At 48.4% G+C, this 25,670-nt stretch overlaps 2 protein-coding genes and 1 long non-coding RNA gene across 7 annotated transcripts in view; 1 reads left to right on the top strand and 2 right to left on the bottom strand.

The window, feature by feature from the left end:
• Window positions 1-25,670, bottom strand: part of NKX6-3 (NK6 homeobox 3) — a 322,554-nt gene that overhangs the window by 215,856 nt on the left and 81,028 nt on the right. The window lies entirely within an intron of this gene.
• ZMAT4 (zinc finger matrin-type 4) overlaps window positions 1-25,670 on the bottom strand; it is a 46,708-nt gene that overhangs the window by 18,424 nt on the left and 2,614 nt on the right. For 2 of the 5 annotated variants that reach the window (XM_068174677.1, XM_068174679.1), the window contains exons 2-3: window positions 13,412-13,513; window positions 2,442-2,531 (exon numbers count right to left, since the gene is read on the bottom strand). In XM_068174677.1, coding sequence (XP_068030778.1) covers window positions 2,442-2,531; window positions 13,412-13,513 — 192 coding nt within the window. Of the gene's footprint in view, window positions 1-2,441; window positions 2,532-13,411; window positions 13,514-23,444; window positions 23,670-25,670 lie in introns of those variants that run through there. The other 3 variants (XM_068174678.1, XM_068174681.1, XM_068174680.1) reach the window with 3 other exon arrangements.
• LOC137463465 (uncharacterized) lies at window positions 23,724-24,297 on the top strand. Its single transcript, XR_010993926.1, has 2 exons — window positions 23,724-23,866; window positions 24,027-24,297. It is a non-coding gene; the product is annotated as an uncharacterized lncRNA (long non-coding RNA).

The raw sequence follows: 25,670 nt of genomic DNA, 5'->3' as shown, positions 1-25,670 counted from the left end.
CTGCCTGTTAACAAGCTGCATAATCTTCACACAGGCCAGGCACTTGCAGTCCTTTGCTGGATGTTCCGTAAGCAATCCAAAAGAAAAGCAAGGATTTTTATTCCACAGATACAAATCTGCTGTCTTCATTTCCCAAGTTTTACTATGAAGAAAAGATTATACAAACCCTAGAAAACAGCAGTATAAACCACAGAATTAAAGTGCTGCAAAGTAACTTTTAAATTGGAATTAATTTTTGGTGCATGAAGGTGCTGCTGTTAAAGAGCTGCTTTCTGTGCTCCTCCATAGGAAATTCAGGCCATTTCTGTTTTGGAGCCTGTTTTTGTCATGGTACCAGCAAAAAGCAAGTACCAGTTCATGAAAGGTCAAGACATGAGGGTTTTCCCCTCCTCCACACCAAATCAAACCAATAATGAAGAGTACAACAGTTGAGTTATCCATGGGAAGGCTACTTGTGTAGTCTTTGCCTCACAGAAAGGTCAGGAAGCAAATGCTGTTTCCAATCCCACTGCACTGAGTATCCACAGCTGCAGTCACCTCTCCCTCCTGCTGCCACCTGGCAGAAGGACAAGGTGTTAGTTCTGTGGTCAGCAGAACACAAACCCAATGGCATTCAGCCATGTAACTGTTTTGATGAAAAAAAAGGCTAATATTCCCTTTTTAGCTGCAGCTACATCTACACAAATTTAATTGGCTTTCACAGATTGTTTCTAATGCTCATTAAAGTCGCTGTGCCATGGCCTGAGTGACACTGCTAGGATTGGGCACTGCACTGCATGTGCACATGGTAGGGATGTCATTGTGCAGCATTAGAGATGTCCTGAATAGTTCTGTTCTCTCTAAATGCAAAGGCTTGTATAATATCTGATCAGCAACAGGCCTACTCTGAGCTATAAATGTTGGCAGATTTTCCCTGCTATATTTTTACAACACAAATAATTTTAGCATTTAGGTCTGGCCTAGCCTAGCATTCACCTAGAACATCAGGATGTGTTAATCCACCCCTACTAGGGCTGCCCTTGGCAAAAGCATCAGCAAACACAGAATTACATTCCTTCTCCATGTTGCCTTTCACAAAAGCAGTAGGAAATAGTTCAACTTTGACTTATTTGAGGTCTGATTGTTTCTCTGTCCTCCACATCCCATCTGAGGTGCCCATGCAGTATGTGACTCCTTGTCAGATGTCATCAAACCCCTCAGAAGACCCTGTTCCCCATCTGTATGCTCCTGTCCATTGCACTGCCACTCTGTCATTAATAACTCAATAAAATCACTGCAAGGTCCTGCTGTGGAGGGGCAGACTGCATCTGCAATTGGCTTGTGTGCAACAGGAAAGTTCACTAGTGTTTCAATTACTACATAAATTAGCTTTCAGATTCCTTGGGCAAAACTTGAGGGCTTCTCCCTTTAATTACAAGATATCACACTGAATATTGATAGCACCCAGCCCCAGTCACACTGAACTGGCTTGGATGCTGCGTGCTGGGAACCTCTCACGTACCCTAGAACGTGGGAAGAAGCCAAATGAATAATTCCCCATGAAGCCATCTCTTAAAAATTCAGCCTCCTTCTATCTATTGCCTGACAAATGGCTGTGAGCTGGTCCAATTCCTCACCTTCATTTGTTTATTAGAACACAGCTGAGGAAGCCAATGGCCAATCTTTAAACTGGCAGACTGAGAGCAAACGTGAGTGAGGAGCCTTTGGATAAAGCACATCAACTGTCAGAACAAGGAGTCCCCAGAGCCCTGGGGAGGTGACACTGCTCTTGCTCCCCGCAGGGGTTTTCAGCCGTGACACTGCAGTGGCACCGCTGGCATCCCCTGATCTCCTGCTAGCAGAAGGGCATGGCACTGCACAGCAGGTGTACCTACAGGTGTACCTACAGCAGCTCCGTACCTGGCACCAGGTGTACATGCACAGCTCCACACCCACCACTGCCACCAGACACCATCCAGGTGTGAGTCCTCCCATCTGCCCAGTGAGCCTCACCCTTGACAGTGGTGTCACATGCTGGAAGTGGGGTGAAGGGGTCTGGAGGCGACCCCAGTGCTGCTCCACTGCCAGCAGCACCCCAGAGTGGCTGTCACCCCACACCTGGAGGCACGAGCCTCCCATAGGCATTGCCCCTGTCACCTGCCCCAGCTGCTCGCCAGCAGACTCAGCCTGGGTCTGGAAGAAATGGAGCAAGCCCTGAGCATTTGCTATCAGCATATTTTTTCCTATGAAAGAACATTCAAATAACTAAAAATGCAATTACTGTTGCTGATGCACATAATAATTCTTGTGTAGTTTATTGAAAATTATTTCCAGTTACTTTGCATTTCAGCTAATCTAAATGTTACCTCTGGGCACCTGATCATCTGTGGCTGTAAGGGAGAGAATGTTGTAGCCCAGAGTCAATGATGCACAAAGCAAACAGGGACTGGGGTTATACCCACATTTTCTGAGCGGAGCTTTTTGGCCGGGCAGCCTCCGTCGATGGGGTGAAGCATGTAGTAGAGGCGGACTTTGCTGGCATGCTTCCGACTCTGGAATGCAAAAAGAAAAGAACTGAAGTTACAAGGGGCAAGAGGCTCTGCTACTGTGCTCACTACACCAACCCATAGTCAGATTTCACATCCCCTTGACACACATATCCACCACTGGAGGAGAAAAGGGGGAGGGATTCAGGTGAGGAGCACTTGCACTTCTCAGAATTTTCACAGAGCTCTGCACCCAGCTGAAATGAGCTGTGGGATGAAACCTGCCATTAGCAGAAGAAATGATCCAGCCTGGCCCCTCTCCAAGTCCTGCTGCCTGTAGGCCCTCCAAGACACAGCAGGGACCAGACAGCGAGGGAAGGAGAACATTTGTTACTAGAGCATTTCCATGGGGGGCAGATTGAAAGATGGGGGTTACAAAGCTTCAGCCAGAGACACAACAGCATCCTGACGTGTCAGAGGCACACACACAGACCAAATCCACAGCTCCTACGCTTTTAGAATGATAAAACGTTAGAGGGGCAAAAAATCTCCCATGAGGGAGACACAAGCAGGTTTCACCCTGCCTTTGGCCACAGCTGGAGCTCACAGGCAGAGGAAGGTCAGAAGAGACAGGAGATCCCCTGGTGACCCCAGCAGCAGAAGCCAAAGCAAATCCTTGGGACTGGCAAGACCTAAAGGAAGATTTTAAAGCTTCTACAGCAGAAGCACAGACAAAAACCTTCAAAATCCTGACTTACATCAGGTCTTGTCTTCCACCAGATTCAGGGGGGAAAAGCCTGCAGCCACAAAATAACTGCACCAGCATATGGGTAGGAGACACATGGGGAGCTGTTACCATGTAAATTTTTCCTTTGAATCACCCTTTCCAACTGCCCCAGAGAACAACAGCACCGTAATGTTATAATTTCAGATCACAGAGCTGCAATTTAAAAATATTAAATTACCATTAGCATGTTCTGGAACATTCTTTTTCCTGTGGTATAAACTTGGAGCTAAATTTGCAAGGAGCTATATTTGTATTCACATGCAGAAATGTGACTATGCAATAATTTTTTCCACAGAGCAAATTAGTCAAGATAAATAATGTCAATATCTGTCCCCAGCTTGTCTTCCTGCTGCATTTAGCAAACGTGACCTTCCATGATCAGAGTGAAGTGCAGGAAACCCCAAAGCTCCAGCTATCAGATGAGCAACCCAGACAGCAACTGCGTAATTAGAAAATGACAAAATAGATGTTTGAAATGCACAGGACAGAGGTGCAACGCCACTGCTGGTGCTTGGCTGCAGTCCCAACTTCCTGCCTGAAGTGATGCTTAGCGGGTGCCCTGCACCACACAGGGCCAGTCAAACACACTGTAAAGGCAACGTGGCCAGAGTTTTTCAGTTGAATCTCTTGCCTGAGCATTGACACCCCGCAGAGCAGTCAGCCTCCCTCGAGTCATCCTCCCCATAGTCACGAGGCTCTTCCCTCGGTTGACTTCACCCAGCACGTCACGATGCCCACACACACACAGCCACAGCCTGCTCAGTTTAGAGGGCAAAATATTTGGGAGGGGTTGCTGTGTGTGTGTAAGCTGCAAAGATGTTGGGAGGAATCATTTTTATGATTCTGCTCCATGGCACTCAGCTGGACCATAAATGGTGCCCAGATGTCAGCGTTAAAAGGCAGCGAAGCTTCAGCCTTCTGTAAAACACCTCTCACCTTTCTTGGCGCATTTGTTTGGATTTGTGAAAGCCAAGGTAAAGAAATGACTTATGTTTAGCATAATTTAAAACTACACAGCTCCTTATGCAACCTTATTATCTTATGATCATAAAAGTGGAGCTTAAAATCAGCCCTGGCCTCTGTGTGTATGTGGTGAGCATCTCCTTCCCTCTGCAGAGCAGAGGAAGCACAGCCCATTTGTCATCCATTTTATCTCTGGCATTTTCTACATTTACATGTGTATTTATCATCCCAACACCCCAGCAGGAGCACGGCAGGAGCACAGTGATTATTCTGAGTGTGCTGCTCACAAACAGCACTGCGGGTTATCCTCTCCCAGCTGAAAACCTGCAGCTTCAAGGCACAAGGAGGGCAAGTACCAGACACATGGGGGGGGGCAAAGGAAGAACCACAAAGAGGAGCCAGAAAACTGGGATAAATTTGGATTAGGGCACCTCCAGCTCCCATTTTGACCCATCTCACCACATGCACAAGCTTTAGGAAAGACAAAACCTTGCCACAACTGTAAATCCACAGTGCGGAATGAGCACTCTGCCTCGTGGAGGCACCTCCAACAGCCACCACAACCTCATTTTGGGTGCAATAAGGGTGTTTCTGTGCCCGTGAATACTTCTTTTATAGCTGTACAAAGTGTTACACCAAAGGCATTTTCATTTCCCTGTCTCTGGTGGGAACAGCACCTTTTAAAGGCACTAAGTCTGGTTTAATACTGCAGGCTTGAAAACCAGCCCTGACTATGCAGGGAGCTCAGAGTCTGTTTTCACACAGCTGCTGCAGACTTCTGCATTGCAAGCTCATTTGCTACTCAAGGCTCATCAATAAAAGTAAATAAATGGATTATTTCTAACTCTATCAAATCTACCCTAGTACAGAAGATTGTGGCAGAGACAGCAAAGTTCTGGCAATTCAACCCTAAAACATAAAAGGGTAGAGCAGAGCTAAATTGTGCTATGAAATGCAATTTGATTTTGCATAAATTGGGTTTTGCAGCACACCGTGCCTGGAGCAGGCAGTGAGGTCCCTGCAGGAGCAGCAGCAGCTGGTGGGAGCCGGGAGCTGCGGCCGGTTTGGGATGCGCAGCCCCGTTCCCCATTTGGTGGAGGGGCTTCTCACCCCTTCTCTGTGGATGGACCAGCGGCTCTGGAGAGGACTGATCCATCTCCCTTCACAGCCAGAAGCTGCCAGCCAAGGCATTACAGCCCGGGGGTTGCCAGGCTGCCCAGACAAACACAGCTCTTCCCTTTTGCCTTTGCCCAGGGATCTGGGAGAGGAGTCCCCTCACCAGCTGCAGGAGCTCAGCACCCACCATGGCCCTGGAACTGCTCACACTTTACACCACGATTCAAGCTGATCCAGCAGTCTAAAACACTTCACTTGTGAGGGCACTCTTCCTGTCTCCTGTCATCAGGTTAATATCAACTATCTCTGCAGCTTCCCTCAGGCTGTGCTAGCATATAATCTCATTTCCCTGTTCCCCATATATCCCTTCATCAATCCTTGCTCTCTCCTGTGCTGGCAGCTTTATGGTTTTGGGCAGCTTAGCTTTCCCCTCCTGCTCCTCTTTCTCTGTGACCTCTTCTCCAGCCAAAGGCCAGGGACCCCCACACTGGGAAGCACACGGCTGCACCAAGCACCAGCAGAGACACAGTGCGAGATGAAGGAAGGAACCGTGGCAGCCCAAACGGCTGCAGCTTTTCTTAGTTTGTATTAAATTCTTTTTCAGAAGGCCATTGGTTGTGTTTCAATCCTTTTAGTGTACACTGTTGATTTTTTTTGTGCCGGCAGTTTCTTAATTAAATTGCCACAAAACACGCAGTCACATGATTATACCAATTTTATTATCTGTATTGGCCCTATTTGTAATCTCATCAAAAGAGAGAAAGCTATTTTGACTGGCCCAGTTGTCCAAATCTTGTACAGAAACCCAGTTCCACAGTCCTGCAGCCCCTTTCCCGAGCATGCTGTGCCCAGGAGCTGTGCCAAGCCGGATGGCTCCGGCTCCCCGCACGGGACCCCCGGCACTGCCGTGCCTGGCCCTGTGCTTGCTTCCTCCTGGAAGCTTCCTCCTCTTTCCCACGCCCACAGGGTCAGCAGTGACAGTGCACAGCATGTGGCCAGCACACTCCAAGCACCCAGTTATGAATTACTGGACCTGCTGACCTAAACTACATCATTCTGGAATTTGTAATCACTGCCTAACAACCTTCCAAATTTCTACTGGAATGGAACCAATCTATTTCTTCCTCTATGATATAACAACATCCTCTGCATTTTTTAAATAGACAGGAGAAGTATTTTCAGCAAATGCCTTCCCTTTTCTGCCTCTACTACCCACACAACAAACATTGTCAAGATCCCTGTGGCTCGCTGCAGAGCTGAACTCCCCTGCTGTTATTCCAGACACTGCAGGATGCCAATGTCCTTTTTCTCCCTTTGTAATTTTTGAAAAGCCTCATTTATAATTTATGGTCATTTCTATCAACTTCCCCTTTTCCTCCATGAGTTAATTTTTTAAAAAGTGTCTACTCATGCTTTTGCCTTCCTGGGCACCAAGAAATGTGTCTGCAATTCCCAAGTGCTCTGCTGAATTTGCACCCCCATCAAACTGGCTGCTCCAAAGCAAAGAAAGGCACATTACTGGTTTGGACATTGATTTGTTTACACATTAAGGTAACTACTGAGGATCTATTCAGCCAAACAACCACTAGCTCCACTTCCTTATATCTGCTTATTCCTTGTATCATTCCACCTGGATGGCCAGGCTGACTCTAAGTGGGGATCCTGAGCATGAATTTTCTGTCTCAGGAATCACCATTTCAGCTGTGATCTTTAGCTTTACTGCTTCCTATATTGGTTTTGACTGTAGTCAAAGTATCTCTTGTCCAACACACTGCAGGGTACCCTGTGGAGAGGAAATAACTCTCCTTAAGAGTCGGTTGCCAGAGCAGCATTGCAGGAGCAGCTGGGCTCAGCACCTGGCTTACATGGTGCTGCCACCCACAGACCTGTCCCCCACACCTGGGGCCACCACGGGCACCTGCTCCTCCCTAAACCCACTGGAAGCCCCTCCTTACATCGCCCTCTCACATTCCTTCTGCAGGGGGATCTTACACTAATGCAACCATAACTTCTCCGTTGGTATTATGTGATTTTTCCAGGCAATGTACCTCCCTGAGCGACCTGATTGAGCTGAAGGCATCCCTGCTCTTGGCAGAGGTTGGACTAGACCTTTAAAGGTCCCTTCCAACCCAACCCATTCTAGTATTCTGTAAACATGCCAAGGGAAAGTGGATGCAGGGACAGAGTGAGCAGGCTGGGAGCTTCTGAAATGTGCTCCACGCAGCAAGCTAAATTCTTGGTGCTCACCTGCAGCTCCAGTCCCTCATCTCGGGCCACACTGCTCTTGGGGGCTGATGTTCGATGTGTGGGTAGACTTCACCGCTGGCACAGCCACTCATCCCAGCACCAGCAGGCGACAGAAGAGTTAACACAAACACAAGTCTGCTGTGCACACGAGCTGCCCAGCCCCACAGCAGCAGCAGCGCTGCTGTTCCCATTCCATCCCCGCTTGCAGAACGAATCCCCGCGGCAGCGTGTCAGTGCCAGTCACTCCCGAGCGCCCGACAGCCCCGAGCGCACGGGGGCGGCTCTGTCACAACACAGCACGAGAGCTGCAGACTGCTTCCAAACACCCAGAGCCCCAGTCCAAACACGGCTTGGGAGTTTAAATATTGAAGACAGGCAGGAGTGAATATCTGGAACAAAGAGGTGCCCTCCTGTGCAGCAGGATCAGCAAGGAAGGGCACGAGCTGCAGGAGCTTGTCTCGCAGGGACACTGGCCAGGGTGAGCCAGTGCAACCTTTCTTTGCTTTCATTTATCATTTCATGTAGCTTTAATGTGCCATCCCTTTTGCCTCTCCACTACTGCTAACCCTATGGTCCCATTTTCCCAGTGTGTTTTACTGCGGCTCTGAAGGACCTTTTAACTTCAGCTATTTTTAGACAGCAATAGGCCTCTGTGCAGAGGTACCTGGGAAGGGAGCTGTGCACAGGGCTTCATCTGCTCTGCTGTCGTTGCTGTTTAGCAATAGATTTTGACACTGGGAGTGCATAAAAAATAATGCTCAGCCATTAATGTTGACAACAGAGCAGTAACACAGAGCCTTGTAAAGTCCCATCCCATCTCCACTGGCTCCCAGAGCCCACCATCATGCAGCACCTGCTGCTGCCCTGTGTGCAGAGAGGAAGCACAAGCCTTGTGCCCTAAAACCCTGGCACCCACCTATCTCTCTCATACACAATGGGTGGCCACGTTTTCCTCAACATATTTTAACTGGGGCTGTTATCACGACACAAACGGCCAAGGAATACCTGCAGCAGGCCTGCATGTGCACACAAAAAAGAACAGAAAAGCACCTTTGTCATCTCTGCAACACAAATATGCCCTCTTCAGCTTTTTCTCCTCAAGCCCAGGTTCTTCTGTCCAACACCAGCATGATCTGCAGGATAACAGTAATGTTTGATCAGCCACCAAAACCCGTGACCACCACAGCAGAGCAGATTCCAGCAGTGGTGGGGAAGGACATGGCAACAAGGGGTAGGGTGTCCCCTCCTCCTTCATCCTCTGAAGGATTTACATGTCACTGCCACCAAAGCAAGACAACATGGCAGGTGAGCAGCAACAGTGGCAGAACATACAACAGAGACCATGGCCAGCAAATGCCACATTCCCTTCCATAATCACTGACATCAGGAGAACCTGACACACAACAGCCCTGTGCAGCCTTTATCTTCAGCTAAAGCACATCCTTTCCACTCCTCCATCCTGGAAATGCTTGCAGCATCTCACACAGGGAGCTGGGAGTAGAAACATAACAGTCCAGCTCCTTGCTTTCTAGCATAGCATTTATTTTGTTAAATAGAGTATGTGCTCTTGCAGCACATTAATATTTCAGACACAGGATTGCCCTTCTGAGCACACACATCTTGATCCTTAAGGCACTAATGTGCCAATAGTAAACAATATTTATTATTCCTTCAGACAAACCGTTGCTTCACGCTGTTTCCAGCCAAGGACAGCCCAACTGGAAGCAGATTAACCCCAGCACCACTCCAGCCCATGCAGACAAGGAGCATTGATGAGGCTGTCGATATCGCTCGCCTGCTTCGCTCTGGAGACAGTGAGAAATTCCACAGTGCTCAGCTTGGAGAGGAGCCAAAGGGCATGCCACTTGATTTGTTTTCCCTGGTTCTTCTGCATTTGAATTTTAATACACTTTGCCTCTGCCCTCCCCTGCTGCTCCACCACAAGCATTCAAGCAGCAATTCCTCATCCCGTAAGGTGAGCTGACACTTGCACAGGCCCCTCCTGGGCTGCTCTTCCTCCAGACCTGGCATCTTCCTTCATTTTAAATGGAAAAACAAAGCACTCTCTGAACACCTGAAGCAATAAAGATTATGGAGAAAATGGAGAAGAGCATTACAGCAGCTTGAGGAGCAAATGTGGTGATGAATGTGCAGCTCAGGGTGAAATCTGAGAGCAACTTTGTATATGAGGCAATTTTCCTGCAGGATTTTCAAGGGGAAACATGAAAATAAATGGTAACATCTTCCTAATGGCTGTGAACATTTCTACATAGAGATGAGGACTCAGAGCTAACTAAGAAACCTTAGCTCTCTTTGTTTTAGCTTTTTAATTTACAGAGCAGCTCACCAAAGTGATTAATAAAACCTCTCTCAGAGACAGAGCTGGAAGAAGTGTTAAATTACAGGTAATCCAGAGGGAGTCCAGCACCAAAAAGGCTTCTGCTCCAGAGGAAGGAAAGATGCAGAGATACAGAAAAGAAAAAACTCACTTCTGCAGCACAGACTTTCAATGGCATTGCAGCAAGCGCAGCACATTCTTGTCCCTTGGACCACAGTGGAACACGAGGTGTGAAATACCCTCAGGTGTGAAATGCCCTCCCCGAACTGGCCATCACCCCGTGCCTGGCCACCTCCTGCCCGGCAAAGCCAGCCATCACGTGCAGCACTTGGATTCTTCACCAAACAGCCACCTTGTTCCCTTTTGATCCTCCCAGGGAGGAAAGGGGAGCCAGGGTAGCTCAGGGATACTTGGCACAGCACAGTGAGTGCCACCCAGGGATTGTCTCGGCATCCGTACTTCGCTGCTTTATTCCAGAAACAGAAGTGGGAAGAGAGTTTTCTGATACTTCAGGGGACAAATTAAGACAGTAATTTGCTTTAAGAATTAAAATATGCAAATGCACACTCTTTTGGGCATCCACACCAAGCAGTAAGATTTGCCTCCTCTATCTCTCACAACTGCGCAGAAGCTGCCCAGCATCAGCCCCTGGACACGCTCAGCACCGCAGCATGCACCGGGCTCGTTAAGGCATCTCCTCATTTGGGAACATCACTGCAATCAATATCCCCAGACTCAGCTCTGTCCTGGGGTGAACCCTCGAGAGGAGGGCAGGACCTGGCACTTTCACCAGGAGGGGAAGGAGAGCCAGAGTGCATCAGACACATCAGACACAGCCAGAAACACAGTTGCATGAAGCACATGTAATAAAGGCAGTATTTGCTGTATGTCAAGCTGGAAGCTCAAAGTGCTGCAAACACTCTGATCCTTTTGTCATTTTTCCACTACACTTGCCCTTGGAAATAATATCACTTAATACCGCGTGACTGACATAAAATCATTTTTTATTCCTGGCAAAGTAGCACAGAAGAAAAGTTATTGGTTGCTGATTTGGAGAAGGAGATGAGACAGCAATTGGAACTGACTATTCCTGTTTGGCAAGATAAAAACGTCCCCCTTTCATAGACTGCTTCCCTCTATTTTCTTACAGAGAAATGTCTTATTTTGCATGCACAGAGAGGCAAGATTCCAGTCGCTGGCACAAGGGCTGCAGAGCTCCCCTGACTGCGCTAGTGAGGCAGTGCATCAATTCCCTCTCTCTCCAGGCTCGCTCAGGAAGGACAAGGGCTCTGCTGACCAAAACAAACCCAGATGGAACCCCGGCACCCAGCATTCCCGGCTGAACCACCACCACCTCAGCACCCATGGGTAGCCGAGGTGGCCACCCCCAGAGCTCCTGGAAATGGATTTGCAGAAAATTCAGTCTTCTGAAGTTGATATTTCCCCTATGAAAATAATCAGTTTTTAACTGTACAGCACTTACTAAAAGTAAGAAGAAAAAAAAGGAAGGTGTGAAAATTGTGACCAGCTACTTTATAATTAGAAAGAAACAGTGAATTTTACACTCCTGCTATTAACTAATGGCCTGCAGCAAGGGCTGGCAGTCTCAGGCAGGATAGAGCCCCCAACTCCACCTCCCCAGAAAACTTCAGGGCAGGTTTTCAGCCCCTCACGTGCCTGTGGGCTCTTGGGACCAGGGTGCCATAAGGTTACCACGAGAATGAGCATCAGACTCGGGAGTGGTGAGCAGAACAGATGCCCCAAAGGGACACTGCTCCCTGTGGAGAGCAGCAAAGTGTGGCACAGCCACAGGGCAGAGGCACTCCCAGCCTCTGGGCCACTGGAGGGGATCCTAACTAGCCTTTACAGCCCACTCACTCCAAGCCTCTGCTCTGTGTTATGCAACCCACCAGCAAGATTTGGGAATGACATTACTGTGCCAAACATCTACAGCGTCTGCTGGGATTTCACAGCGGATGACAAACGAGCACAACACCTCGCACTAAAATATACAACAGAAAATGGTGTTGTTTTCCACATTTCAAAAACATCTGCTATGAATTAATGATTCAGCTCATACCTACAATGACAGGCACAGAGGAGACGAGATTGGCTGAGCACCCTGTGGCTCGCCAGGCGCTGCTCCTGTTTCTGCAGCAATGCTCCTGCCTCCTGCAGGCAAAATTTGGCATCTGCGGTGCCCAGCATCAAGATCTGGAAGGTGTCCCTAAAACTGCAGCCTTCAACTTCACAGAGTTGCCAGGATCTCTACTGCACACAGAGGGCAGCCAGAGGAGCAGTTACAGAAGAGCTCCTAAGAAATTCACCAAAACAGACATGTAAAGTGCCCTACAAGCAAACGTACATTCTTGTTCCCATTGTTAATTAATGCAGCACAGCATCCTCAGATCACGTACATTAAGCTTCCTGCACATTCTCCACTGGCCACACAATTGTGTCCCTCGTGTATCAACTGCAAAACACTCAAGTCAAGCAAATGCTTGGGGTAACTTCATCTTCCAGGTCCCTGTGCACAAACTCTGCATCTGTTGGAACTCTGAAGACATTGGAGTCTCCATATAACCAAAAACAGAAGCAAAGTACACCTCCCATGAGTGCAGAAGCCCCTTATCTCCCAGTTCATCACACAGAATCACAGAACCATTTAGGTTGGAGAAGACCTACAAGACCACCAAAATCAGACCAAATTATTCCATATTATCCAAATATATGTATTATCTCTATATTACATATTATGAATATACAGAGTTAATACAGTTTATTCTCTGTATACAGACTATGTAATATAGATAATGCAGACATGCATCACTTCTGGAGTCCTCCAGGACAGGCTGGACCATCGCACATGGCCCCAGGGGAGGACAGTCCCTCGTGCACAGCCACCACACAGTGACCCTGTACCTCTTCTGCATTTGAACCTGAGAATCTCTGTTCTCCAAAAGTCCCTCATCCTGGCAGGATCTACACCCAGGAAGTGGGTTTCCTTCCCTGAAGGATTTTACAGCATCAGATCCCTCCATAATTTCCTCCTTGTTTAATAGGAATGTATTTAAGTTTGTTTTGAAGATATGCAGTGCTGTTAATTGCTGTTCTAACATGTCTCTAATAATCCATCCTTTCTAATTATTCATTGCTCACTACCTCTTAAATGCTTAAATACATTCACAAATTCTAATCTATTCTCTGCACAATCAGTGATTCCTACTCATCAAACCACAGTGCAGCACATTTAATACAACCTGAGCTTGTTTTGCTGCACTCTTAATTGCTCTCCTTGCTAACTGTGTTTCCTTCAGTCCTGATCAAATTGCAGGCTGACTTGGCAAAAACAGAAGAAAAAGCCAGACATGCAACAGACACCGCTGCAGTGACATCACTGACAGAGCAAGATGCCCCCAGTAAAAACAGTTCTTCAAATGCTGAGTCTTCCAAGCAGAACTGCAATGGTGGAGTGACAGACCAAGAACATCCTACCTCGTAATGGGCCACGCGCTGGGACTCGGAGATCAGCTGAGCACTGCATACCTTGCAGTAACTTTCAGTGAACAATTCTTGGTCGATGTCAGAGGATTTCATCTGTGCATGACAGAGAGAAGAGACAAGAAGCAGAATCAGTTACAGAGAGCAGGCAGATGTGTCTGACAAGGCTACTATAGAGCCAAGGGCAAGGCAACACTTGAGCCAAGCAGTTCTTGTCACCATGAGGGAATGAAACCAATGTTATATAGGTGTAAATGTGACACACAGATGTCCCCCCACATCCCCAGTCCCTCCCATTTGGAGTCCCCAGGTTTATGTACCAGCAGCCCAAGTCAAGTGTTCATTCCTCGCCCCGGGCAGTTCCTGGGTGCTGCTGGGACTGGAGCGTGGCCCTTCTACTGCTGCAGCAGGAGCAGTCAGACACAAAGGCCAGGTGTGCCCAAGCAACACCATCCTCTGAACGCCACACACACAGCACAGGTTCCACAGCACAGCTTGCTCTAACATCCACGTGTGAGCTACTTGTGAATGGCTGTTCATCACCTTTCCCATCTAGAAACACCATGCACAGAACCAGCTCTGACAGAGATTGCTCATGGCTCAAAACACACTTGACCATTTGTTATACAACAATAAAAGAGCTTATAAAGACTTTTATAGAGAAGGCAAACAGCATCACAACCTGGAGGAAGGTGGTTTTATGTTTAAAGAGCACTCTGTCATATTTCTCAATTTAGATGTGGAAGAGAATTGTTTGGATGACTTATTGGGCTGTGCTGTTCTCCAGTGGCTGTTTAAATATTTATGTGTTCCCCAGAACTTTCTACGAGGACACTTGCACCTTTAAAACCTGCTTGCTGAGTGCTCTGATTCACAGGAACACATCGCTCCTCTGTTCATAGCCTCCTCCTTGTGCCACTGCAGGTATACAGATCTGAACTCACAATCAAGGGGTGTATCAGAAAGGTTCAGGCTTAAAACAGACTGAACCCAAGCAGAGCCAGAAAGCAACAGAAGCAGCTACATAGAGAGAATATTTAAAACCAACCCCTATGCAAATAAGAGGGAAAAGAGATGCTGCCTTCTCATTAATGCCAAGATAAAGTCTATTAATTCACAATCATAACAAACCTGAGCATAATGAAGACTGATAATACAGGTTTTATAGAGTTCATTCCACTGACTGGGAAGAAAAATAACATGGAAATGAACAGGTGATGAGATCTCATTAGCAGACAAAGTCAGGTGCAGAAAGGCCGGTCACTGCCGGGCTGTGCAGCGGAGCTGGAGGTGGTTATGCCAAACCCCCAGTGTCCTGCCATCCCACGGTTATTGTGGTCCCTGCATATTTTATGAAAACAAGCAGATGAGCTGACACCAGAGACTGCCAGCCTGAAGAGACCAGCCGGCCCCGAGTTCCAGGACAAGGTTTGCTCAGGTGTTCTGGTTTACCAGACAAAAACACTAATCTCAGAGCTCCTCTGCTGCTGTGCTTGCTCTTTCTTTGATTCTGCAAAGACATTTGCTTGTTTTCTCTTGTTGTCTGCCTAGTTTTAATCCTCATTTGCTCTGTCCAGAGAGATATTGCATTGAGAAACTTTCAAAGACACCAAAAGACCCTTTTAGGAATACAAGAAGTGTTGCAAAATTGCATCAAAGGCAAAACAAAGTGGGAGGAAGAAATCTCACTTAACTCCAACAGATTGACACAAAGCAAACCAAAGAATCTCATTAAACCTCAATCCAGCAACCAAGCCACAGACAGGTTAACACCACCTTCATCTGCATGCAGCCTGCAATGCTAGTACAAACCCTCATTGCAAAAATCAGAGTAAATCAAAAGCTTCTCAGCATTAATTCAGCATTCTGTGCTCTGATAACAGAGCCTAAGTCTATTTTTCTGAAATGGAATCGTCTGTCCTCCTTTACAGCAGCAGGGGCTGAACAGGCTTATCCAGGAGCTGGATCTCAGGCATTTCCTCTAAGCAGTAAGTTCTGATACAGGTGTGGGATGTGTTCTCCTCGATATCACAGATTCAGCACCAGGAGAACATAGTGGTTCTGCTGATGACGTGACTGCTGTGCACCACGATTCATGTGTAAATATTCGAGTTACCTAATAAAAGTCTCTCTGGAATGGGAGACCCTCACATAACACATCAGAGCACAGTTACATGTGACAGAAGCTCCTGCTCCCAAATCCTGATGTATCTTCCCCACCAGCAGAACCTGCCTGGCGTCACTTGAGCACCTCACTGAGGCGCAGCTGCCTCCATCCCACTCTCCGCAGAGGACAGCCTGGCACCGCGTTGCTTTGACCTCCCCAAGCAGCTCCTCTGATCCCAGGGCTGTCTCCAAACTGCCACACTCCCATGGAACCACCAGTGGAAGGATGGGGGGACCCTTCTCTCCCAGGGAAGGTCAGGGACCAGCTCTCTTTGCTTGGATGCACAGGTGAGCAGCAGCAGCTCCTGCTTACCTGAAAGCTCCCTGTGCCGCCAGGAAGCATAGCAAGCCTGGGATTGCCAAAGCCTGCAGGATGGCAGGGTCCCCTTGTCCAGACACAGAAACAGAACTGGCTGTCCTCATGCCTGGGATTCTGGCAGATGGTTTCAGTGTTGCTTTTTCCAGGCATTGCTTTTTCATGGTGATGAAAAGTACAGCAAGACAGAGCAGAGAGGGATGGGGATTAGGAAGAACAAAAGAACAAATGGAAGCAATACCTCCTTCATGCTTTTGCATGAATATATTAGGCTAAACTGCTATGAGGATTCAAGCATATGTAAGCTTGGCTACTTAAAATAATTAGAAAGCTCTGGTAACAATAACTGCTCAAGACAAAATTAAATTTTAACAGAAAATAATAGATTCACCTCAGCAAGGAAGATTTCCACACAAGCAATCCACTACCAGCACCCATTTATAGAAATCACCCTTGCAAAGTTGCCACTGAAACCAAGACAGCCCCAGAACAAGTTTAAATTCAAGCACCAGTCACTGACTTGAGAAAACGGACAATTACCTGTCCCAAGAAATGCAACAGAGGAACAAAACTCTCTTCCCCTCCTCAGCAGCTGCCAAAGGATGTCCGGCTAACATGCAGTGAAATGAATGCATGAACTGCATGAACATGCAGTGAAATGAATGCCCCTCTCCACCAGGCAGGCTTTAGAGCTGCCACAGTGCCCAGGGTGGCACCAGCTGGCCCTGCACACAGACCTCAGGGAAGGGCCAGGTATTTCCCTGGGGATCTGCCAGGAACCCCGTTACATGCAAGAACCAAATGTCTGCTTCCTAAAAAGGATGGTGCAGAGATGCCACAGCAAGGCTGGGTGATGGCTTCTCTGCATAGCTGCAAGGGCTCCCCTCTGCACCAAGAGGCAGACTCTGGGCATGAAACCCTGAAAAAGAGCACAGCTTTGTGCTGTGGGTGCCCAGCCTAAAACCAGCACTTCCTCCTCTCCAGAAAAGCTCCCTTTCCCATTTCTGTCTCATCTCAGATACACCCCCTTCTGTGGGTTAATCCAAGCAGTGATTTATTAATGTCTTCTGCCTGCAAGTGCGATAAAGGGAGTTCATAAGCAATTAATATTTATGTATTTCTAATCACTTAATACCACCGTGACTCTCTCCCTGCCCACACATGTCTAACTACTCCAGGACTGACCAGCCCTCAGCTGATCTCACCTCACAGCCCATGTGTCAAAATGCAGCACAGAATGGAGGGGTTTTCCTGCCACCAGTATGTCCCCAGCTGTGAGGGACAACATTCTAGGGTAGCCACAGGTGCTGAGCAGGGTGGGACATGTCCCTGAACACTCACAGATACTTTTCTTGCTGAGAATTGAAGAACTGACATGGGGTTCATGACCTTGTCACAAACTGTCATGCTGAGCAGAAGCACTTGGTCTGCACCTTGAGGTATAAATATCTGAAACTCCTAGTGTCCTCCTCCTCAGGTGGGGACATGAGGGGCCTCTCCCAAAAATGACAATCACTTTGTGTCTTTCAGTGGGGTTTATTACAGCCTCCTGTGCCACACTCCAGTGCCATGTCCCCTCCCTGCTCCAGATCCATGGCCTCTGCACACGTCAGCTCAGCATCTCTAGGAATGGCTCAGTGTGTCACAGGAGACCTCGTCTGCAGCACCTTGTGCCACATGGCTGCAATTCTTCTCAGCAGTTTCAGTGACTGTAACAGCTCAGTGAAAAATCAATTTCATCAGACTGACGCCAGGTTTTGGCAATGTCCAGAAAGGTGCTAACTAAGCTGCACTAAATTTTGGAGGACAGCAACCCACAACTGACATCAGAGACATATGCAAAGCCAAAATCCTTTCTAAGGAAATGCTTTGCACCAGATGAATCCTTCTAGGTGGGGTCACATGCTAAATGTGTCCCTGTCACACCGGAGAGTGGTGGAAGTGCCCTGGAATTCCTGTACACATTCATTTTTTCTATTGCCCAATCAAGGACAAGGAGTGCCATAGGAAATACAGGGTTCAGCAACTTGGTTTTCTCCAGTCAAGAGGAGAGAAAAAAAATGTGGTCTCTTATCTGATTTACTCTTGAAGGCCTATAATCACTTTTTCCAAGATTAACAGCCTCCAAAATCTCCACACCGGAGCACATTCATGAGCATGTGCACGAATGCCTAATGCAAACAACAAGCCAAAAATTAAATGTCCTGATTTTCATGTTATGAATTATTTGTGGCTTTTGCTGCTGTCACTCTCTCATGGATTAACATCTCTTGTAACACCTCCTGCTTTTGTCTGTTGTTTAATTTGTCTTGCAATAAAAAGAAAAAAAGCCTTTACTAATAATTAATGTGCTTTGAGCAACTCTGTCACTGCACTTACATGGCGGCATCTGAAGAAATGCAAAACTGCCTTTTGAAGTGTCTGATTTCCCAGCACGACAAGACAATGGCTGAGCCTGTTCCATGAGTGCAGTTCTCCTCCTGCTTTTATTGCTTTGAGACAGTCTGGGTGCTGGGGGCCACAGCAGCCAGGAAAAGGGCTGGGATGGGGTAGCCTGTGGCAGTTCTGTGCTGCTGGCTCTCCCTGGCAGCCACAGACAGGACAGGACAGGACAGCCCATCCCATGGTGATGACACGACTCTGTAGCCCACCTGAGCTGGTGCAACAGCCCAAATTCACAGCCATGGGATCTGCAGCCTCAGCCTGTATCAGCACCTGAATTTCCCTTCTGTCCCTCCACAGTCCCAGAGAGGTGGAGCAGGGCAATGTAACAGAGCCCAGATAATCCTGTGTCCCAGAGGTCATGGTAGTGTGTCCCTACCCACAAAGAGCTCCCTACAAGCCACAGCTCCAGAGGATGTGTGTGCTAATTTCTGTTTTTCCCATTCTCCTGCCAAACCAAAGATGTTCCACGTCCCTCCAGCTGTGCTGAACATCTGCCAGCACTACCATGCTTTACCTTCCCTGCCGTTCTTGTTTGGTTTGGGGTTCATCCCAACTCCCTCCATTCCCTAAATCCTCTACGAAGTCAATTTGCTTCACTTCTGCACTGAGCCTTTGATGCATTTGGACACGCTTTATTGGAGCCTTGAAAATCAGAACAAGATTGTGTGTGGCACGAGCTGGGGAGCAGGAGAGATCCTGCACGTGGCTGCTGCATGTGTCAGCACAGAGAGGAGAGGTTGTGGAAAACAACATGAGCGAGTCAGAGCCCCAGTGAAGACAAGGCTCAACCTCAGCACCCTAAACGCCTCACTTCACACGATTTCCCCCAGTGTAAGCAGGCAAGTTGCTCATTTGCTGGGGTTGACTTCTTGATAGAAGTGCCCAAGGGGGCCAGGCTAGATGGGCCTTGGAGAAACTGGGGCAAGTAGAAGGTGTCCCTGCCCACGGAGGGGAATTGGAACAAGGTGATTTTTAAGGTCTTTTCTAACCCAAACCATTCTGGGATTCTGTGTTTGGCAGGACTAAGAAAGGTACAGTCACACAACAGCAGTGTCCTCTCAGTGGATGGAGATGATGTTTTTGGAAAGAGCCTCTCAGCTTTCATGTCACTGTGGGGAGGAAATGCCATGGATGTCTCCCTGAATTCCCAAGACTCATGAGCTCTGGGCTAGGGGGAAAGCTGCCCTATGTTCCCATCTCCTCACCTAATCATCAAGGTACCATTTATATAAACTGAACCAGGCAAGAAAACAGCCTGATGAACACATCAGGAGAAGCAGTGTTCTATGGCAGAGGGAAGCCAGGAGAGACAGGCAATACCCTCCAGGCAGAACAACAGCAGGGCCACGTCTCCAGGTGTGCCTCTGCATCCCCCACCTGCAGCACACCGGGCAGCACAGCACCCACCTGATGGGGGGAGCAGAAGCAGGAGACTCGAGCTTATGCGTGGCACTAAAATCCAGCTGGTGACTTTTTGACCTCTTGCCTGTTTGAAGTGGGAACAAAAGCAACGGAAATTACAGGCACACAGAAGCAGAGAGCAAAGGACAGATCTGGGCGTGCAGTGGAGGCAAGCCCTCCATGCCCCAAAGTGCCTCAGGGAACATGAGGGAAGGCCACTGCCAAGTTTAGAGGGAGCCATGCTGCAATTCTGCGAGTAGCCATCATTCCTTCCCTACAAATGCAAGTATCCCATTAAGCACATGAATTTTTCTAATTATTCACACTACATCATGTAGCAGGGTTTAATTGCAAACATGTGCTGATTTGAATAAAAATACATTTTAAGAAAAGAGATTGATATATTGTGACTCTTTTAATACAGTTTGTAGGAACTCAAGGGAGAGCTATCAGATTTTGTGCCGCAGGGTATCGACTCTGTGTCCTGCACACTTCAAGGACGGGGCTCTGTCACTCACTGCAGCATGGCCAGGTGGCACAGCTCAACCCTTAGCAGTGGGGACAGCCCAGAAAGCTCCTGAAATAAGCATTAAAACAGACCTGTGCAGGCTTTGCAGAGACTACACTCGAGACAGAGGGGCTGCTGCAGTCAGAGGCAGAGGGGAGGGACTAGCTTGCATTAGGATGGTTCGCAAAAGTGGGACCTTGACCCGGGTCCCACCTTCCTGCAGGAACGGGTTCGCCTTGACTAAGCCCAGGCCTCCCCAGCCTGGGGAGGGTGCCTGGTCCAGCACAGCCGGGTCTGGAACCCTGGCACCTGCTCCCGCTTCCCTCCACATCCCGGTGCTCTCCCCTCCACTCTTCCTCCCATCCCGGGCTCCCAGGACCTTGCCGGGCGTCGCGGCCGAGCCCGGGGCGCAGCGCGGCGCCTTGCAGGCTCACCCGCCAGAGCCAGGGTTACCATGTGATGCTCACGGTTGCCATGGAAACGGTGGTTTCTCACAAAAAGACCCATAAATAGTCTCGGGACTCACTGAGCGTGGGCGCAGGCCCAGCCAGACTGGGGCACCCCGGCAGCCGGGTCACTGCTGCCCGGCCGGGCCCCGGCGCAGGCCCCGCACGCAGCGGGGCCCCCGCACAGCCCTGCAGTCTCCGCCAGGAACACACATGCATTTTCAGATGAGCAGGACCTACTTCTTCCAGTGGCTCCCTAATAGCATACAAAATGGCAGGAAGCGAGGCAAGCCGAATGCCATGCCGGCAGTCCGTTGCCTCCGGTACTTTGCATAATCAGGGCTTGTCAGTCCCCGTCAGCTTCAACTCAGAAACCCAAGAGGAAAAGCCATGTAAGGTGGCAACAGACTTAGAAGAAGCCTCCAGAGAACAAATCTGTCCATCGCTGATGGGGGATTATTTTAATTCTGGATCCATGATAAAAGCCTGCATGCTTGCCTGGCTGCCTAAGCTAAAGCAACTCTTCCCAAAACCACAATCAGGCTCAGCAGCACTAACCCCAGATCAGTTTACTGTCACTGCTGGCAGCACTAAATGCTCCCCGCCCAGCAGATGTTAACCAAGTTAGAGACAGCAGAAGCAGAGATGCTCCAGGTTATCCCTGAGTTTTCAGCCGCGGTGGAGCAGGCGGGCTGAGCTCCTCTCCACTCCCTAGGATGGCTCCTCTCCCACCCTGTGTTGCCAGCCAGAGATGACTCACCGACTGCCACCTGGCGAGGAGTTACAGGAGCTCGGGTGCCACCAAGGCAGCTGAGCAACTCCGGCCAGGAACCCTCCCTGCCTGCGATGACTGATGGACTCTGCTCCCTTCAGCCACAGCTCCCTGCTACAGCTGAGCTTCTTGTCATCAAAGAAATTATTTAGAAACAAGATAACAGGAATGCAAATGTTTCCAGAATCCCACAGCTAGCACAGAGCAGCTAAACCCCTGGCCTCATTAAACTGCACATCCAAATTCCACATCCTTTAAAGGGTATTGGCAGATTTCATTAAACTCCTTCTTATTATCATGTAATCTGTCAATTAGCTTTGTGAGCACCAGCAAACAAGGAGCTTTATCTTAAGTAAAACATAAAACATTTACATCCTTCCTACAGCACTTTATCTTTGCCCATCTTCGATTTAGAAAAAGAAAAAACAAACCCCTCATTTTGTTTGCATTTGCTTTCTTCTAAGAAGCAGGAGCATCTCCCACTCTCAGCCACACTAAGCAGAAGCATGCGGGACTTTTAAGTTTTATGTCAGACCTGTCTTCCTTGGGCTTGGGAGCATCTCAGCAAGCCACACAGATAACTCATGTTTCATTTTCTCCTCTGGAAAAAACACCATTCTGTCCCTTACCAAGATGTGAGCAATGAGAAATGGTTCATCAATGCCCACTGCAGTGCTCCAGCCAAAGGGTCTCCAGAAATGCAAACGGTTCTATTTTTGTGAGAAATTGAACTGCCACTGCAGAAGGGCTGGAGCTGGGCACGCGCCGGGGTAGGCACTGGCTGCTCCTTTCAGAGACCAGCTCTGACTCATAGGTTTGGAAAGGTCTCCCTTTCCTGCATAGTCTGGGGACTCCAATTCCTACAGTATTTATTAGGTATCCCCTGTGGTACTCAGAAGCAACAGAAAGGCATTAAAACAAGTTAATGTGTTTCATATAGCATCAGTTTTCCAAGTGGAGTTTGTAGGTTATCCTGCACCCGTGGCTGTCAGCCTTACAGTCTGGCTAGGAGGAAAAAGGGCTCAAAAATGTTCTTTGTATGCTCTGCAGAGCCAAAAACATACCAGCTTTGTAATGTCCTATCTAACCCACAGTCAGAGCAGAACACTATGAACTGGCTCCTCACATCCCTGTGTCTTCACTGCCCTGTTCCCAGATGTGGGGATCTGCTGGGACACCCCAGCCTGTGCCTCTGAGAGCAGGCAAAGGGAGCAGCCTGGCACCTCCTCAAAAGGCACAACAAGCTGAAAGTGCAGTAAAGGACTCTGATGATTAAACAGAGAAAATAACGGGTCCCCACACTCTGTGTGACTCCTGCCCCCACCAGACTACCATGAACTACAGCTGCGTGCTTGAAAATTAGACGGATTAATTATTGCTACAATTAGTAGTATTGTGAATCATCTCTGGTGGCAGGAAATAATATTGTCATAAACTTGTCTAATTGCTCAGTATTTCCAAATAAGCAGTTGAATCTGCAGTTATCATCTTGATGCTTTCACTAGTGACACTGTAGGATGGAAAACACAGAATTGACTAATTAGTCTTCATTTGAAGTCAAAGTAAACTCTGGCTTCCCTCCGCCACGTGCTGTCACTGAAGCCAAGACTGAAGCTCGGAGGTGGCAAGCACAGACGTAGAAGGCACCCCCGTGTCCTGAGATCCAGGGTTACAGCTGAGAGCAGAGGAACTGCCAGCCTGAGCACCGTGCTCACGCACTGAGGCCACAACAGTTTCTGCCTCTAGTTCAATCAGCTCACATGTGCTTATTGTATATCAAATAATAGAGGGGCTTGCACAGCATTCTGCACAACAGCAGGTTTAACCGACTAATTTATGGTTTCGAGTGCTGTGGGTGTTCAATTCCATTCCGTTCCTGGGGGTTTCTGACAAGCCACTCTAGGTGCTGCAGATCCAGCACTCCAAGCTTTTCCCATTTTCTCGGTGAATTTTGAAACCAGAACATGTCTCACCTTCACAGCTCACTGCTGGGTGTCATGTCTCCGGCTGCATCCTACAAGACAGCTTTAAATACCAACATCTCACTTCACCACCAGGTCCACCCACTGTTTTTAAGTGGCTGGATCAAATTTAGGAGCAGTTTTGAGTTCACCCGTGCAGTTCCCCGTGTCTCCTCGTGGCTCATATCACTTTCTGAGAGCTGTGGGTGCAGCTCCACCACACCCAGCTCACAGGCAGTGGGGACCTTGCTCACGTGCCCTTTGTGACGAACACAAATAACAGGTATGTGATATATAAGCAAGTAGATCAAAGCAGCAGGCAAGTGACACCTCTAGGGCCTCAAGTGCTGAGGATGATAAACTGGAAAGGTTTATTTATACCCTCCCACCTTCAGGATTTGTTTCACCAACAAAGATGCATTGGCAAAAAGCAGGTCTAAGCTTAACTATACCTTCTACACCATTTCCCCTTAAACAAGGCAAAGTAAATATATTTCTGCTTCAGAATTAAAAGCAGCAATATTCCTCTCCCCTATTGCTTTCTAAATGAAGCTCCTGAAAACCCTTTTTGAAGCTTCCCAAATTCATTTCCAGACCTGCTCCCCACTGTGCTCAGGAGAAATGGATTAAACAAGCCTTTTGAAGAGCAGCTGCCCGTAAGCTGCTCTGGGGACAGCTCAGCTCAGCTTTTTCCATGTCTCCTGGAAGCAGGACAGACACCAAATCTCCCAGGACCAAACCTGCATGTGTAGGCAAAACGCTGCCATTGGGTGAGCGCTGCGCCCGAGGCCCGAGTCCCAGGCAGCCAGAGCTGGCAAAGTCACCCGTGCCCCTGACAGCACAATAAAGGCCTAAAACCTGTCAAGCATTGCACAACAGGCAAGTTTTGATATTGCAAATATTCATCTCCAGCCATTTCTAGTTAATGAAACAGAGCAAACTGGGAGAAAAATGGGAGCATTACAGTAAAAACAACAACAAATTAAACTCTAATGCAATTAGAGAGTAATTAGGGATCTATCCTCTGGGAGCATTTTGGAACTCTGGGTCTTTCTCAAAATCTGATCCCTCTGCAACTTTATTCCTTTCTAGTTAATAAGGAAGAAGTGAGTGGCACGGCTCCCCCTGGTTCCCTGCAAAAAGCCATCTTCTGCTCTGCAGGAGCAGGAGGTGCTGGCAGGTAAAGCATTCACACCTCTGGGCCGAGGAAAATGCAGGTGTCAGCAGAACAGGGTGCAAAGGGAGAACAGAAACCCCTGCCTGTGCCTGCTGCAAGGCGACCAGAAACACAAAGACCCAAACACTCCGGTGTACGAGCCAGGCTGAGCAGGCACAGGCTGACAGCAAAGCATAGCCACCCCAGAAAACCCTTTGTTTTCCTGCACACAGCTCTGACACAAGCCACGGCCCAGAAAAATATGTATTTAATACCTCTCGACTTTTTAAGTGTACTCATAAATGTACTCCTCTATATACCTTAACTAAACCTCTCAAGCTTGCTGCAGGACAGAGTAGGGCAGCCTTTGGGCATCAGTTCCTGCGGTGCCCTGGGCAGGGCACGGGAGCCCTCAGCACCCAGAGGTGCCCCAAACCTGCACACTGCCTGGACAGCCTCCCTGACACCCCGAGGGTAGGGGACGTGGAGTGTGGTACCAACAAGGCATCCAGGATATCACAGGAGAACTGAAACGAAGAGGCAAGGATGCACTGTCCCCTTCAGACATATCTCCACCCAGGCTCATCCACACGGTGCCCGAGGGTTACAGCAAAGCCTGGTGCTGTTAAACCTTCCTCTGGGAGATGCAGACACAGTGAACGCTCTCTTCAGAGGGTGAGGTGGTAGGGCATGAAGAAAAGCTTTCCCTCCATTCCCTGAGGCTGCTGCTATTCCTGGGGGTAGCCCCGTCTGCATTTCACAGCTCCAGTACTTCTCAGCAAGGGGTGTTTTACACGCTTTGAAAGGAATAATAAAGCTAGGTCCTGCCCTATGTCCTGCTACCTGCCCAGCAGGACAGGGAGATAACCCCCTCTGTGTTCAGCAGAGGAAGGTATCCGTGCAAGGAAGGGAGGTGGGAACCTTGACCTTCAGCTGTTTCTGTACCTAAATCTGCCCTTGGGACACCCAGAGCCCCATTCTGGCCTACAAATTGGCCCAGTTCTGATCTCTCAAACCAGGTCTTTCCTTGGGAGCTTAACCCAGATAAAGTGAGAACCCCAGATCCGAAAGTGCCCGGGGCA

Source organism: Anomalospiza imberbis, chromosome 28 (genome assembly GCF_031753505.1).
Source record: "Anomalospiza imberbis isolate Cuckoo-Finch-1a 21T00152 chromosome 28, ASM3175350v1, whole genome shotgun sequence".
NCBI lineage: Eukaryota > Metazoa > Chordata > Aves > Passeriformes > Viduidae > Anomalospiza > Anomalospiza imberbis.
This window is presented reverse-complemented; position numbering and strand designations above follow the sequence as displayed.